General features: G+C 47.3%; 1 protein-coding gene across 2 annotated transcripts; it reads right to left on the bottom strand.

The window, feature by feature from the left end:
* Positions 1-476: 476 nt before the first annotated feature.
* Positions 477-13,074, bottom strand: PRLH (prolactin releasing hormone). 2 transcript variants are annotated; one of them, XM_077313774.1, is made up of 3 exons: positions 12,969-13,074; positions 3,317-3,472; positions 477-782 (listed from the first exon to the last, which is right to left on the bottom strand). In XM_077313774.1, exons 2-3 carry the CDS (start codon positions 3,414-3,416, stop codon positions 619-621), a joined length of 264 nt encoding a protein of 87 aa, XP_077169889.1. In that variant the 5' UTR covers positions 3,417-3,472; positions 12,969-13,074; the 3' UTR covers positions 477-618. The 2 variants fall into 2 exon arrangements, with proteins under 2 accessions (XP_077169889.1, XP_077169898.1); XM_077313783.1 differs by lacking the exon at positions 12,969-13,074 and adding an exon at positions 7,484-7,594.
* Positions 13,075-16,796: the final 3,722 nt, after the last annotated feature.

Below are 16,796 nucleotides of genomic sequence, written 5' to 3'. Positions count from 1 at the left end.
GTCACAACCCTGATAGTGCTGGTCTGAGCAAGCAGTAATCTTCGCCCTCTCTCAGTCCCACCTACCTCACAGGGTGTCTGTTGTGGTGAGAGGAAAGGAAGGCGATTGTAAACCACTTTGGGACTCCTTCGAGGTATGAAAACCAATACCTCTTCTTCTGACTGCTTTCATTGATGGCTGACCCAGGTGCATTGACAACCAGCTGCTCTGTATTGGGTCAGTGTGGGTAGCATCGCTAGGGTCTCTAGAACGGTTGCTGGCCTTTACCTGCTGAGTTATAACTCTGGCGTTTTGCTGCCCTCCCTCTCCCTAACCTCCCCCCTGGCTTGCTGTGCCAAACAATTCACTGCTAACTGAGCGCATTCTGCAGAGTGTGTGATTGGCAAACAGATTTTCGACAGTAAGAGGCAAACATAACTGTGAGGAGGCAGATGAGCTGGTGGAATTCTTTTTTTCAGATATTCCTGGAGTCATGGTTTGAACAGTTGGCTTTTGCCATAAACCTGAGTCTGCTTGTGAGGCCTACTGTCTTTATTTGCCCTCTGGAGAAACTGAAAAGTGTGTGTGTGTGTGTGTTTTATTTCTTTTCATGAATGCAATTAGTTGGCTTGGGTAGCCTCATTCGTCTTGCACGGATTCATTGCTCTCCGCTATAGGGAAGCACGCTTGCCGGGGCCCATAGCTCAGTTTCTGGAAGCTCTCCGTGGCTGCTCTCCGCCTGCCGAACCGTCCCACCGGCCGGATCCCTCGCCCCGTGTACCAGGAAGGATCGATATCAGGATCTAGAAGAAAAAAAACATCAGAGATAAGGAAAAGGCAGGTTAAAGACAATGCCCAGAACGCAGGCTAACACCCTGATGCATTCATTTGGCATTTTAGCAGGAAAGGCATGCAAAGTCTATTCAGGAGAGTTGCTTTTGAGCACTGTGGACATTGGTGGTATACCATTAGCTGTCTTCTAGAGTTGCCAGTCCCCAGTGGGGGGAGGGGAAGATTCCCTTGTTTGGAGCCTCTTCCCCCATTTTAGGGCTCTCAGAAACCCTGGGAAATTACCCTCCTCCCCAATGACAGAGCAATGCCCCCCTTACTTCTGTCTTATTCCTTTCCTGTTCCAGTTGAGTCCCCATCCATCCCCCGCAGGCTTGTCCAAAGGACCAGGAAACCATACCACCTTCTAAACTCATTGAGTTGGGGGGGGAACGCCAAGATCAAAACTCTTAAGTAAATAAAATAAATATAACGGAGAGAGTTGCAGAACAGAAGCACACAAAAGATGTGGAATGGAGCTTAACACACATTTACAGTTGCCAACTCTCTGGCTGCTGATCCAGAGAGGGGTTTTTTTTCGGGGGAGGGGGGAGATTGAAAAAGGGAGCATCATGGATGTTGTGGTAACACACTCAAGGAATCACCCAGAAGTGATGTCATAAGCCCACATGCCAACCCATCAGTGTTCCAGGAAGTTCCTAGAGTGCCACAGGAGGCTGTGATGTCATTCCAACTCAAGAACAACCAACCAGCCTGTGTATATAGACAGTGGAATGCAACTGATGCTTTTGACGGGAGCTCAAAGACTCAAGCAGATTCAGTTCCCACACATTTATTTCCAATTTTACAAATTCCTACAAGTTATCCAGACTTGTTTTTGGTGCAATGTCATCTCCCCATTTCTCCCATTGTCTTGATGCTGAAGGGCGGGCGATTGAGGGTTGGGGCAGGAGTTTGCCTGCTTCATGCAGGCAATGGTAGAAGAAGAAGAAGAAGAAGAAGAAGAAGAAGAAGAAGAAGAAGAAGAAGAAGAAGAAGAAGAAGAAGAAGAAGAAGAAGAAGAAGAAGAAGAAGAAGAAGAAGAAGAAGAAGAAGAAGAAGAAGAAGAGTTGGTTCTTATATGCCGCTTTTCTCTACCTGAAGGATTCTCAAAGCGGCCTACAGTCGCCTTCCCATTCCTCTCCCCACAACAGACACCCTGTGGGGTGGGTGAGGCTGAGAGAGCGCTGATATCACCCTGAATATATTCAGGTAACCCTGAATATACTGGATGGGTCTAATATTATGGCCTTTCAACCAGTTTTGGACAGTGAGAGGGTTCCCTGGCATGCTCATTAGATGACCTCTGTCAAAGGGTCATGTGGACAAGCTTCCATCTTGACCCACACAGGATTCGTGTTAGGATCCTTGGCCCACCCCTGTAAGGCTTCCAAATAGCATTGACAGGAATTCCTGTGCATGATTCATCATCTCTTTTCTTCCCTTCATCAGCCTTAAATCACAGACAGTGGCCAGGAGGGAGTGACAAAGATGACTGGGGGTCTGGATGCTAACCTTTGTGAGGAAAGGCTGAGGGGCTGAGAACGGTCAGTCTGGAGAAGAGGAGGGACAGGTCTGCTCTGTTGAAAGATTTGAAAGGCTGGCCCTAGGAAGAGGGGCAGGGAGGTGCTCCTGTTGGCACCAGAGAATTGGGAGAGGATATTAGTTTGGATATAGGGAAATAGTTTTTACACACGGTGCAGTTGAGCAGTGGAATGGACTGCCTAGGGAGGTGGTGAGCTCCCCCTCATGGGCAGTCTTCAAGCTACAGCAGGAGGGACACTCGTCAGGGAGGCTACAGGCTGATCCTGCATTGAGCTGGGCTAGGCGTAGGGTTGCCAGCTCTGGGCTGGAAAATACTGGAGCCAGCAATGGACGGGATTTAAGGTGGGGAGGGGCTCCAATGGACTATAATGTTATGGAGTCCACTCTCCGAAGCAGCCGTTTTCTCCATGGGGAACTGATCTCTTTAATCTGGAGATGACCTGTAATTCCAGGGGACCCCTATGTCACCCCTGGAGGCTGAACAGCTAGGGTTGCAAGCCCTGAGTTGGGAAATACCTGGAGACTTTGGGGGGTGGAGCCAGGAGTGGGAGGGATTTGAGTCAGGGAGGGCCCTCGGTGGGGTATAATGCTATGGAGTCCACCCTCCGAGCAGCCATTTCCTCCAAGGGAACTGATCTCTTTAGTCTGAAGATGAACTATAATTCCAAGGAATCCCAGTTGGAGATTGGCATCCCAAAGTATGTGGCATGCATGGCCCCTTCCAACTTTATGAATCTACAGTTCTCTGATAGAGGTATGCTCTTCTACAGATCTCGAAAAGGCATAGAAACTTTCTTCCCATTGCATCTGAGGAAGTGAGCTCTGACTCTTATGTGCTTAAATTGGAAACAATATTGTTTGGCCTTGTGGTACCCCTGGACTTCTGAGCTGTTTTGCTGTAACAGACTCTAGGGCAGGGTCTCGCTGTGCACTATATAGGTTCAGCTGAGTCCCCCCAACCTACTTCTGATTTCCATCGACCGCTCAAAGTTTCTGCTTCCGGCATTGGGCAGCACCAGGCACAGCAGCAGCAAGCACACCAGGCAGGCAGCCGTCAGTCTCATCCCTTCCAGCTCTGCACGGAGTTCCTCCAACTTGTCCCAGAAAGTGTGTGCTCGGCCTGCAGTCACAGGGGAAAAGGAGGAGGAGGAGGAGGATAGGGAGAAGAAGAAGAAGAAGCAGAGCAGCAGCAGAAGAAGCAGAAGCAGGAGAAGAAAAAGAAGAAGAAGAAACAGAGCAGCAGAAGAAGAAGAAGCAGAAGCAGAAGCAGCAGCAGCAGCAGCCCCAGAAGAAGAAGAAGAAGAAGAAGAAGAAGAGGAGGAGGAGGAGGAGGAGGAGGAGATGCAGAAGCAGAAAGAGCAGCAGAAGAAACAGAAGCAGAAGTAGTAGCAGAAGTAGATGCAGAAGCAGAAGAAGCGGAGGCAGTAAACGCAGAAGGAGCAGAAGATGATGGAGGAGCAGAAGAAACAGAAACAGAAGAAGTAATCATTGAAGTGGAAGCAGAAACAGAAGCGTAAGAAGCAGATGAAGAAAAAGCAGATGATGCACAAAGAGAAGAAGAAACAGAAACAGAAGAAGTAATAGTTGAAGTGGAAGCAGAAGCAGAAGAAGAAACAGAAGCAGAAGCAGCAGAAGAGGAAAAAGCAACAGCAGGAGAAAATGAAACAGAAGCTGAAGAGCTGTTTTTTTATACCCTGCTTTTTATTACCCAAAGGAGTCCTAGAGAAGCTTGCAAACACCTTCCCCTTCCTCTTCCCGAAACAGACACCCCGTGAAGTAATTGGGGCTGAGAGAGCTCTGAGAGACTGCTCTGAGAGAAGAGCTCTTAGAGAGCCATGATTGGTCCAAGATCACCCAGCTGGCTGCATGTGGAGGAGGAGTGGGGAATCAAACCCACCTCTCCAGTCTAGAGTCCACGGCTCTTTAATCACTGCACCACACTGGTTTTCAGTCTCCCAGGATGAAGAGGGGCTCCTCCAAAGGATTTCCATTTCATGATAGAGCCACAGAACAAAATAGTAGCAGAATTTAGAAGGTGAGGACTAGAGTTGCCAGCTCTCAGTTGGGAACACCTGATGTTTTGGGGATGGAGTCTGAGGAGGGCTGGGTTTGAGAAGGGACCTCAGCAGGATACAATGCTCTAGAGACCATCTTCCAAAGCAGCTGTTTTCTCCAGGAGAACTTATCTTGGTCATAGAATCATAGAGTTGGAAGGGGCCATACAGGCCATCTAGTCCAACCCCCTGCTCAACGCAGGATCAGCCCTAAGCATCCTAAAGCGTCCAAGAAAAGTGTGCATCCAACCTTTGCTTGAAGACTGCCAGTGAGGGGGAGCTCACCACCTCCTTAGGCAGCCTATTCCAATGCTGAACTACTCTGACTGTGAAAAACTTTTTCCTGGTATCTAGCCTATATGGTTGTACTTGAAGTTTAAACCCATTACTGCATGTCCTCTCCTCTGCAGCCAATGGAAACAGCATCCTGCCCTCCTCCAAGTGACAACCTTTCAAATACTTAAAGGGGGCTATCATGTCCCCTCTCAACTTCCTTTTCTCCAGGCTGAACATCCCCAAGTCCCTCAACCTATCTTCATTGGGAAACCCTGATACACCGAAGAGCTTCGTGGCAAAAAACGGGAACTGAGAGGACTAGAGTGAGTTTGGAGGAAGACTCAGGACAAAGCCTCGTGAACATCCTAGGGAATGCAGATGAAGGCCTATGAGATGGCGGCAAAGTCAGTGAAACGCCATTTTTACTCAGCTACCGTCATGTCTGCAAACTCATACGTGGCACAATCGTTTAGGATAGTTTGATCGCTCACTGCCCTGACAGAGGGGCACCAAAACCGTGGTCAATTCGACATCAGCTGTGAGGCATTTGCGAGTCATTTTGCAGACAAAATATTGACACTCGGCTGTGGCCTCCTCCAACCTTAGATACAGAAAGTGGACTAGAGGCTGTCTCTGGAGATAACATTTGAGTAACTTCAGACGACTCACGCTGACTGAAGCGGAAAGGATGCTAGCAGAAGCGAGGCCAACCACATACCCGCTACACCCTTGCGGATCGTGGCTTCTAAAATCAGCTGATATAAGGATAAAGGGCCCCCTGCTGGGAGATAATCAACTTTTCTCTCACAACAGGAGAATTCATGGAGGGACTAAATGAGGCTGTGGTATGCCCGCCACTGAAAACAAAATCTTTTAGATTTGTGAGAGCCCATCTTCCCAACCTGGATGGCATATAGCTCTCAGTGGCTCACTCCGCCAGGAACTTGGGCATGATCCTGTATGCTTCCCTCTCAATGGAAGCTCAGGTCATGACGGTAAAGCAGCTAGCATTTTACCACCTTTGCCAAACCAAACAACTGGCGTGCTACTTGGCCATGGAACACTTAGCCGCAGTGATCCACGTGACAGTCATCTCTAGACTGGACTTCTGCCCTTAGCCTTGATCCGGAAATTATGGCTGGTCAAAAACTCAGTGGCCAGGGTCCTCACACACCACCATGGAGGTCCCACATCCACCCTATCCTCCATCAACTGCAATGGCTACCAGTCGAATTTCGGATCAGACTAAAGGTTTTGGTAATTACTTTCAAGGCCATACATGGTCAGGGCCCGGTGTACTTGTAGCCTTTCTGCCTACACCCATCAAAGAGCCTTGCGCTCTGTTACCGCCAATCGGCTAGTGATCCCTGGCCCAAAAGAAGCCCACTTGACCTCAACCAAGGCTAGAGCCTTCTCTGTCCTGGCCCCCACCTGCTGGAATGAGCCTCCAGGGGAGACGAGGGCCCAGTTCCGCAGGGCCTGCAAAAGGGAGCTCTTCCACCAGGCATTTGGTTGAGGTTGGACTGAATCAGGCAACACCACTGGGCCCCTGAATCTCCCTCCCAGGAATCCATGCACCTGAATCTAAACCATGGGCCTGTTTGACTATTACCATGTTAAACTGTTATTCTCTGATGTTGTTGTTATTGTTATCGTTATCATTGTTGCATTGTAATTTGACACAGAAACTGAATTCAGTGTATAGTTTATGTTCCATGTGTGAACTGCTCTGAGCCTCAGGGAAGGGCACTATACAAATTAAATTAAATTAAAAAAAATGAATGAATGAATGAATGAATGAATGAATGAATGAATGAATGAATGAATGAATGAATGAATGAATGAATGAATGAATGAATAGTAAGAGATCTCCAGTCACCACTTGGAGGCTGGCAACCCCCCATTAAGCACAAGCCATTTTTTTTTAATGCAACATAGAAAAGATCCATAAAACAGAGCAGACCATGAAAAAGCTGATAAAAATAACCCCTAATTACAATGGGTGTGCTAGTGACCAGAAGCCCTGATCTGGGTAGCCCTGGCTTGTCTGATTGTGTCACACCTTGGAAGCTAAGCAGGGTCAGCCCTAGTTATTCCTTGGATGGGAGACTGCCACCTCTGCCAACCCCATGGGGTTGCCATAAGTCAGCTGCATCTTGACAGCAAAAAAGAAAAAGACCCCCACTAAGTCAGAAATAGGGTATTTTTTTTAAAACCTGGGGACTCTCCAAAATGGGCTAGAAGCTTGGCTTCGGATCGGGAAGAGGTAGAGTGAGGAACTTTCTCATCCCCGCAGTTTCCAACCATCCCAGGTGTTTGCATTACTAATAATCTCCCCTCCGTAGGATATATTTCTCCCCCAGACGATTCTAAAGCATCCGGGCTGTGAGCCACGACAGCCGTCTTGCATAACGCTCTGTTGTCGACTCAGCTTTATTAATATCTTGTGCTGTTTTCATCGTACCAGCCAATACATTTTCAAGTGCTCCAAATTAGGATAGGAAGAACATTTTTGCTTGCTGAACTCATTGTTACTTTGTTCTGTCAGTAAATTTATTGCACGGAGCCGCAGGCTGTTATGAGCAAAAATAAACTCAGATACGAGAAGCAATAAACAGAGTCATTTCCTTTCCTGTATCATACACTCTAAATTAAAATACATTACGAGAGCCGGCATGGTGTAGTGGTTAATCTGGTGAGCTGGGTTTGATTCCCTGCTCCTCTACCCACGGGCTTGTCACAGCCCTGATAGTGCTGTTCCGACAGAGCACTTCTGTCAGGGCTCTCTCAGCCTCACTTACCTCGCAGGGTGTCTGTTGTGGGGAGAGGAAGGGAAGGCGATGGTAAGCCGCTTTGAGACTCCTGTGGGCAGTTAGAAGCGGGGTATAAACACCCACTCTTCTTAAACTGATCCTTCATGAAAAAAAAAATCTATCCTGGTTTCAATTGTCCTAGTAATGAAAAACAGCAGACAAACATTATAAGACCAAATAACCAAATCACTGAATGGTATATACATCTTCCCCAAATGGTCATAGCAATCAGGGCACAGGATGACATGTTGTAAGTGACTGAGGGGTTAATATCAGAAAGCAAAAAGCCCCAATTTGTCCAAATCAGGTAATAAATTATGGCCCATTCAGAGCTTATCCACAGATTTGGACCTTGAATCTGAGTGCAAAGGACCAAACAGGATGTAATGTCCTTAGTCGTCCACTGCAGGCTCTTCAGAGACACAAAAGCAGCAGTACTTGAGAATAATAACCAGTCAGAAGTGCTGTTGGCATCGACTGAAATTGCCAGGGTGTGAATGCCCTTCGGAGGTTTGGATGGACAAAGGCTAAGAAAGAACATATTCCAAGGTCTCTTTTTAAAAACTTGAATTACTTTGTCACGATCCAATCAGAGTCCAGTAGCACCTTTAAGACCCACAAAGATTTGTGGGTCTTAAAGGTGCTACTGGACTCTGATTTTATTGTGCTACTTCAGACCAACACAGCTACTCATTTGAATTTGTCACAATCCCTTTGCTAAACTGTGTGGGATGCGTGGCTCAGTGTCTGTAAGGTGGCCGTGGACTACAGTTTGGCCCCGTTGTGAAAGGAATTTTCATTGTGCTGCATTTTGACATTCAAAAACTGTATTTGAGATTTGAATTCTTGGGAAATCCATGCATCACAATCTAACCTTGGTTGTGTCCTCATTGGTGCGCTAGGCAACTATAAAGCCTAGCGCACCAATTTTTAATTTCGGGCTACTAATATTGTCCAAGTTTGTGGGATTCTTGTCAGGGATTCTAGTCTCCAGTTGGGACCTGGGGATCCCCTGGAATTACAACTAATCTCCAGGTAACAAAGATTAGTTCTCCGTGAGAAAAGAGATACTTTGGAGGGTGGACTCCCTAGCATTATACACAACTGAGGAGTAGAGTGGTGTATTGGTTAAGAGTGTGGTGTAGTGAGTGTGTAGTATAGTGGTTATATCTTGTGTGGTGTAGTGGTTAAGAGCAGCAGCTTCTACAATGGTGAGCTGGATTCCCCACTCCTCCACATGTAGCCAGCCATTGTAAACATTTATTGGGTGATATGACCATATATGGTCATGTTGACCTGCCCCCTCCCCTCAAATGACCAATGATGGGCCTGGAGGAGGTGGGAAGGGGAGGGGCCCCAGGTGGGTTGGTGCTCCCAACCACATTCTGCATGATTGCACCACTTCTGGGGTTTCTTGAAGCCTAAAGAATGTTTCAGGGGTTTCCTGATGGCAAAATAGTTGAGAAATTTAAAACAGGCTAAAATTATACAGTTTTGCAATTTGGTGGGTTCTCCAGTAGGAAGGCCAGCATTTTCATGGTGTCATTTCTGGCCACCGCCCTTGGCCATGAGGAACAGCTCTGTCTTGCAGGTCCAGTGGAGTTGTCCAAGGTCCTGCAGGGTCCTGATCCCATTAGGCTTTTTTACCATTGACAACCCCCTGAAAGAGTCTTCAGGCTTGAAGAAACCCCAGAATTGATGCAATATGGTTGGGAAGCAAAGCTGTGGACATGCCCATTCAAAAACCCCTCCCCTTTCCTGGCCCATCATTGGTCATTTGAGGGGAGGGGCAGGTCAACATGACCATATACGATCATATGTGTATAAAAAAAAATCAACGAACTCCCCTTCATAAAATCCTTCCAGAACTGTCTAGAAGCCCCAGAGGTTCACAAAACCCTGGTTGAGAAAGGCTGCCCTAGGTAGAGAGCTCCCCCCAGGCTGGGGCTAGGTCCGAGAAGGCCCCAAAAGCGCCTTCCGAAAAGCAGGCCATGGCAATCCACCTCTGCTCTTCTCTTGAAAACCTCGTGGGGTGGAACCTTGCCACCAGCCAGCTGCAACTTGATGGCATCCTTTCCTTCCTGAGTTTCTCAGTAGTGCTGCTGTGTCTAAGCACCAATCAAATATAGAACCGTGGATTCCTCAATGTGAACTCAGAAGAAAAAAGGAAATCATGCACATAGTAGTCTTCTCTATGTTTATAGATGAAAAGGTTATAACATAAAGTCTAAATGGTCAAACATATGATGAAACATAAAGAGTCAACCAAAATGGGATCCTAGGTTAAGTGACCCGCTTTCTATTCTATCTTCGTCAGTGGTTGCTCTTCCAATATACTGTCACAGTAGTAGTCGTAGTATCACATTGGCAAAATGCTCATAATCGTCTGGGGATTTCATAAAGTGCCCCAATTTCATAAATGGGGATTTCATAAAGTGCCCCAATTTCATAAATGGGGATTTCATAAAGTGTCTAAGCACCAGCAAGTCCTGAGTGGGAAACTGGTGGGACTCAGGGAGACCTTAGCTAGGAGTCTTGGCACATTCTCGTGTTTTTATGAAGCAGCGCCACCAATACGCATGCACATTTATAGAAACCAGTGCTAGTTGCTCAAGACACAGCCCTTGACTTGGATGAGGGAAAAGATGAAAACCTGGATTACCGGTTGCTGGGGGGTTTACGCATGACATGACCCAGGTGGGATTTTTTCTTTCCCTGCCTGCCTGCCTGCCTGCCTCCTTCCCTGCCTCCCTCCCTGCCTCCCTCCCATCTTTCTTTCTTTCTTTCTTTCTTTCTTTCTTTCTTTCTTTCTTTCTTTCTTTCTTTCTTTCTTTCTTTCTTTCTTTCTTTCTTTCTTTCTTTCTTTCTTTCTTTCTTCCCTTCCCTCCCTCCCTCCCTCCCTCCCTCCCTCTTTCTTCTACTCTCCTTTCCTCTCTCCCTCTCTCCCTCCATCTTTCCTCTTCCCCCTCTCTCTCTCTTCCTTCCTTCCTTCCTTCCTTCCTTCCTTCCTTCCTTCCTTCCTTCCTTCCTTCCTTCCTTCCTTCCTTCCTTCCTTCCTTCCTTCCAAAGCCCTTTACAAAGAAAATCGAGGAGCACTTGCACATTGTTCCATTTGGGCTGCAATCCTGCCAGGCGCAGAGTACGCAAGGAGGAGAAGGCGCTCCACCAGAGGAATAGGCAATCAAACCTCTTGGGTGTCTGCTTACATGTGTGTTCAGCCAGAAAAGTCAAACAAGGCTCCAGTCCCATTAACACGTGAGTCTCCCTCGCAGGGACACCTTGCAGGAGGAGAGCCACCAACCACAGGATGCAGGTTGGGTTCTCAGCTGCGAAACTGGGGTAGGGGGGGGGGGGACTGTGGCGCTTCAGATATCCATGGCCTACAGTCACCATATGAAGAGCCACAGTTTGGCCACCCCTGACCTTAACCCTGAAGGCCCAGCTAGAGGGACTTCACATAAAGAAGCAACCTGAGTATTTATCATATGGTTTGTGCAACGCAGCCAGGAGATTGTAGGATTCTCTGGCAGCCAGGCAAGGGACGTTAGGGGGTGGTTTGCCATTGCCTGCCTCCATGCCGGGACCCCTAGAGTTCCTTGGAGGAACTGCCATCCAAATCCTTGAAGGTCTCCCATCCAAATACCTTCCAGGGTTGGCCCTGCTTAGCTTCCAAGATTATACAGGATCCGGCTTGCCTGGACTATGCCTGAGTGTCAAACAGACTCTCACTACTGGGACAGGTAGAAGCTTGGGAAAAGGAGGAGGTGCCTGTTGGGAGTTTTCCTTACTCTCCAAGTATCTTCAGATCTGTAGCTAGCCCGGATCCTGCCAGAAGAAGGCCACATGGCAGCCAGAGATCTGCTGCGGTCCTTCCTTCCACATTCGTCTTTGCCCAGCATCCTCTTGCAACAGATGCAGCCATCTTCTACTCAAGCAGACCATGGGTCTGTCCAGGTCTACCCTGGCTAGTTGGAATATCAGTGGCTCTCCCAGGTCTTCACAGAAGATGGCCTTTTGTATAATTGACTACCTGCGCTGGAGACATCAGGGATTGAACCTGGGACCTTCTGCATGCTGAGTAGATGCTCTGCCACTGAGCCATAGCACCTCTTATGGTGGTCAAATCACCTCTGGTGCAGTGGGACATCTTATAGCTTCATGCTCACGGTGTTTGCACCTGAAATATCCTCTCAAAATTGTCCCTGGGACATCTTTTTTTAGACATCTCCTCCAAAACAGTTGATCACGTACTGGCTACCTACTAAACGCAGCACGGCCTGAAAGCTGGAACAGTTAAGCAGTTAGGGTGCTGCTGAGTCAAACCCCGGCGGAGAAGAGGAATTCCTTTCTGGCTGTGAACTAGATTCTCTTTCCCACATGTGGCACCAAACGAAGGGTGACCCATGCCCAAAGTGAGTTGCAGTTCGCAGTGGGTTCAGGTTGGTGTCTCCCAGCAGGGTCACACTGACAACTATGCCAACCACAAATTCCTGGGAATATTAAAGGGGCAATGCTAAAGTCTCCTTGGCTTCACTGAGAGCAACTCTGGTTCCCTCCTGAAATGGGACGCCTGATTTCAAGCTCAGGAAAGAAGAAGAAGAAGAAGAAGAAGAAGAAGAAGAAGAAGAAGAAGAAGAAGAAGAAGAAGAAGAAGAAGAAGAAGAAGTTGTCTAAGTCCTAAGGAGTCTCAAAGTGGCTTACATTTGCCTTCCTTTCCTCTCCCCACAACAGACACTCTGTGAGGTGGGTGAGGCTGAGAGAGCCCTGATATTCCTGCTTGGTCAGTACAGCTTTATCAGTGCTGTGGAGAGCCCAAGGTCACCCAACTGGCTGCATGTGGAGGAGGAGCGGGGAATCGAACCCAGCTTGTCAGATTAGAAGTCCACACTCCTAACCACTAAACCAAACTGGCTGTTAATTATAATTAATAAGCAAAATAATTTGCAAAGGCTACTAGGAGAAACAGGACTTCCTCGACCTACATTCCAAACATCTACTCTGGTTTCTCTTCAGATCGCTTAACTCTTTTGCCTTAGTTCCAAAGGTCTATGCATATAGTGCATATAAACTGCTTGTTGGTAAGAGGTTCTTGGTAATTACACTGCCAACCTCCAAGTGGGGCTAATAGAGCTCCCATAGATGAGAAGCTGCCACTCTTAACCACCAAGTTAAGCAATCGCCTGGTCCTTTATGGGACTCCATCAAACCATCCTTGGTATCAAACACCACTGCTGTTCACGCAAAGCCACACAGACGCACACGATGCACAGTCATGCACACACAAAACCATGCTTTTCAACAATGCCCAGAAAACAACCCTTAGGGAAATGGATTTTGCATGGGGGCCTCCCAGACTGGCCCGAGAGGGCCATCCATTCACATGCATGCCAGATACAACCTCACTCGCTCCTGAGTTCCCCAAAACAGGACATTCTGATCCCAGCAGAACTGATTGACCGAAGGAACTACTTACTTTTCCTCCCCCAGGAGTACCAGTCCTGCTTTGCTGTCCCTGCTGTCAATGTGAGCCTTCCCTTTCTGTCCCTTTTATGCCTTCCTTTCCTTAGGGACGCTATCTGGCTGTGACATCAGCACTTGGGCAGGGTACCCTCCCCCCACTCCCAAACTACTTATGTTAATTTTGATCAACTCAAGAATGGACTCCTTGCCGTTCCCCCCCCCCCAACCTCACTCAGAACATTTCCTTCTTGTAGACAAATCAGGCGGCTCAGACCTCGATTGGCCCTTGCAGCCCCTCCAGTGTTATTCTGCATCTTTTCTTTCCGCCTTGACGAGGCACAGGTTCTTTGCAGGTATTCTAAATAGATTATGGCTCACAGAAGGCCAGTTTAAACAGGAGGCGGCTGCTTCCTAGAGGGTTGCTAGGGTTGAGCTCTCTGTCTAGAGGAGGAGGGGGAAGGAGCTCTGGCACAGACCCAAGTGCATGCATCTCTTGGGACGCATGGCTGTCATTGTCCCAACTGCATTTTTCGGAATGCCGGCAAGTGGCATGCAGTGGCACATATGCACAGATACAGAGAGGGAGAGATTGTTGAGTTTGAGAATATGCCATATAACATCTGAGAACCTCTCCCAGTTGGCACAACTTTGTCCCTAAAGGGAAGGTACAAGGAGCACTTCTTGAGAATTATTCTTCCAGATAGGAATTTGGAGAGAACTTATAATTGGCTAGTCAACGGCGTTGCCGTTGTCTTCCCCATAACAACCTATGGATGCGAAAGCTGGACCCTGAAGAAGGAAGACAGGAGGAGTATAGATGCTTTTGAATTATGGTGTTGGAGACGAATGCTGCAAATACCATGGACAGCCAAAGTTACCAACAAGATGGTTTTAGAGAGGAGCAAACCAACTATGTCATTAGAAGGCAAGATATTACGGGTAAAGCTCACTCACTTTGGACACATCATGCGATCAAACGTGCTAGAAAAATCATTAATGCTCGGCATGGTCAGCGGCAAAAGGAGATGTGGTCGCCAATGGATCTGCTGGCTCGACTCAATCAAAGCCGACACAGGGATGACCATGAACCAAGTAAAAGAAGCAGTCAGGGACAGGGGCGCATGACGAAGACTTTCCTATAGAATCGCCGAGGGTCGGACATGACTGAACAGATAACATCCTCATCATATAATTGGCTAGACTTGGAATAAGAAGAGTTGGTTTTTGATACCCCACTTTTCACAATTGCCTTCCCTTCCTTGCCCCACTATTGACACCCTGTGAGGTAGGTGGGGCAGAGAGAGCTGTAACCCTAAGTCCACAATGTATAACTAGTGAATTATTTAAAAACTGGCTCCTGATTGACTCCTATGGATAACTATGTCAGTATTTCTAATGTTCTGTTTAGGGATCATGAGGGAGCTACCAAGAGCTGTCAGGTGCAGCTTTCTGCCCTTCAGAAGACACAAATGCAACAGCAGGATTTCTAGAATTCACATTTTGTAATTTACATTGCAGGTGTACACAGTATGCTCAAAGAGAAATCTGGAGATGTTTTCCAGAGATACGATAAAGGATGTGTGTCATGTTGTAAAAAGTACATTATGTTATCCTCTTTCTCCCACTCGTGCGTTGCCACTGTATCTATGCAACAACACAATGTTCCCAGGACAGTAATGAAGACCTGGAATTCAGGGAAGCACTGTCCTCCTGCGAGACTTTTGGGAAATAAAGTTGCCGTGTCACAGAGGTATATAGTTGGATCAACAACTTATCGGAATTGACCCAGCAGCATTTCAAAACACACCTTTCCGTTCTGTCCAAAAATAGCACTGGGTTTTTCCGAAGCTTGATTGAAAGATAGTAAAAGAGGTTTGACATGAACTGCAAGAGGCTGTTGTCATGGAGGATAAGTCTATCAGTGTCTATTAGCCATGGTGACTGAGGGGAATGTCCACATTCAGAGGCAGTAAGCAAACCTCTGAGACTAAATACCAAGAGGCAACATCAGGGGAAGGTCTCGGCCTCTATGCCCTGTGGTTGCCTTCCAGAAGAACTAGTTGGCCACTGTGAGAGACAGGATGCTGGACTAGATGGACCACTGGTCTGTTCCAGCAGGGCTCTTGTTATGTTCTAATGAAGGCCTCAATTTCTATGCCCTGTGGTGCCTTCCGGAAGAACTGGTTGGCCACTGTGTGAGACAGGATGCTGGACTAGATGGACCACTGGTCTAATCCAGCAAGGCTCTGATGTTCTTAACCTCCACATGCAGAGGCACTAAACCTTTGAATCCCAGAGCCAGGAGGCCTCAATGCCCTATGGTTGGTCTTCCAGAAAAACTGATTGCCCACTGTGTCAGACAGGCCACTGGACTAGATGGACTTGTGTTTTGGTGCTCTTTGGTAATCCCTTGTTTCCAGCACAGAGCATTTAGGTGAAACAGCTTGGTTAGTGATAAAATTAATGTGCTTATCTCTGTGTAGCCATTGAAGTGTTACACTGTAGCTTGGGAATTCTAAGGGCCAAAGGAGGGCAACTGATGAAGGTATTAAGTGGATTGTTTCATATTTTGGAGAGGTGGTATTGTTCAGCTCCCCCTTAGAGAGTAGATGCCCAGTTTGAGAGTGCTAATAGATCTGGCCTTCGAATCAAGTCCAAATTGTGTTCTCTGTGGCCTCCCCCTACTCAGGTTGCTATGTTTTCTCTGGGGTCAAAAATAACCTTGCCATCCTTAGCTACACTCCTGGTGAGATCACCGCAATGCTATTTTGGGGGATACCCTTCTGCAGACACTCTAATTAGGCTGAGGTTTGTCCAGAGACACCTTGGAGACCAAGTTTTACTCAAGGTGCATGCTTTCATGGGAATGCACACCTTCTCAGATGAAAGCTTACCCATTGAATAAAACTTAGGCTTAGAGGTGCCATTTTGGTCTTAAATTCTGTCCTACGGCTTCATCCACTTTAATCTGCAATTAGATTGGTAATTAAAGGACTGGGTCATTGATGTAGACTTTATCTTCAAATACAACTCAAGGTGCTAGTTTTTGATTATCAATGGCTGGGGTCAGTGTCCTCAAAGGGCCACCCCCCCACCCATATTAATCTGCCTGAATATGGCAATATGCACAGGAAGCCCAGCTCCCAGAATCTCCATCTTCAGAGATTGGGGGATGGGTGGTGAGTGCTCAGCCTTTTCAGTGGTAACACCACTAATGTTGCCATGGCCTGGCAACTGGTGGGAGACAGAAGTGGCAGGATCTTACATCTGGAGGGGATCTTGTTCCTGGTGCAATCACGTCATCTTGGCAGTGCACCCAGGAAGTGATGATATCATGTTGGGGGTAATGCAGCAGCATTTGCCCAAAGTTCTGTGGTTTAACCATAGAGTTTTGGGTGAAGTCTAGAGTGCCACCTGACGTGAGGGTATTACTTCCAGTGTCCACTTCCAGTTGAGGCAGTGTCATCACATGGTGGATGCTGATTGTGCTTCCCTTTTTTGTTTGCCAACCTCTATTCTGTTCCCAAGAGACCTTGTGCTCTGTTTGAATTTGTTGGTTGCATGCAATTACTATTGCAAAGCTGAAGAAGTCTAATGCCGAAACTAGACTACCTAGAAATCTAGTCTTGTTTTGATATTAAAAACTCTGAAGACAATAACTTCTCTTTGTGTTTCATGATAACTCCTTTTTTTTTAACCATTCCCGCCCTGCTGACTAGTGGCAGGTAGTAGCATTGGGGGCGGGAGATCTCTTGCCATCAGAAGGAACATGGCAACTCTAGGTAACCGCGGGCACTTCCTGCAAAGATCGGGGGTGGGGAGGGGACCATCGCAATCTTTT

The sequence above is a fragment of the Paroedura picta genome, chromosome 1 (assembly GCF_049243985.1).
Source record: "Paroedura picta isolate Pp20150507F chromosome 1, Ppicta_v3.0, whole genome shotgun sequence".
Lineage (NCBI taxonomy): Eukaryota > Metazoa > Chordata > Lepidosauria > Squamata > Gekkonidae > Paroedura > Paroedura picta.
The sequence above is the reverse complement of the archived record's forward strand: the minus strand, read 5'-3'. Positions and strand labels throughout refer to the sequence as shown.

Bases quoted from the DNA above. Each gene is read 5' to 3' on its own strand.
- PRLH (XM_077313774.1), bottom strand. From the start codon at position 3,416: ATGAGACTGACGGCTGCCTGCCTGGTGTGCTTGCTGCTGCTGTGCCTG. The intron at 783-3,316 runs GTAGGTTGGGGG...TTTTTCTTCTAG, and splicing joins GCGGTCGATGGAAATCAGAA to ATCCTGATATCGATCCTTCC.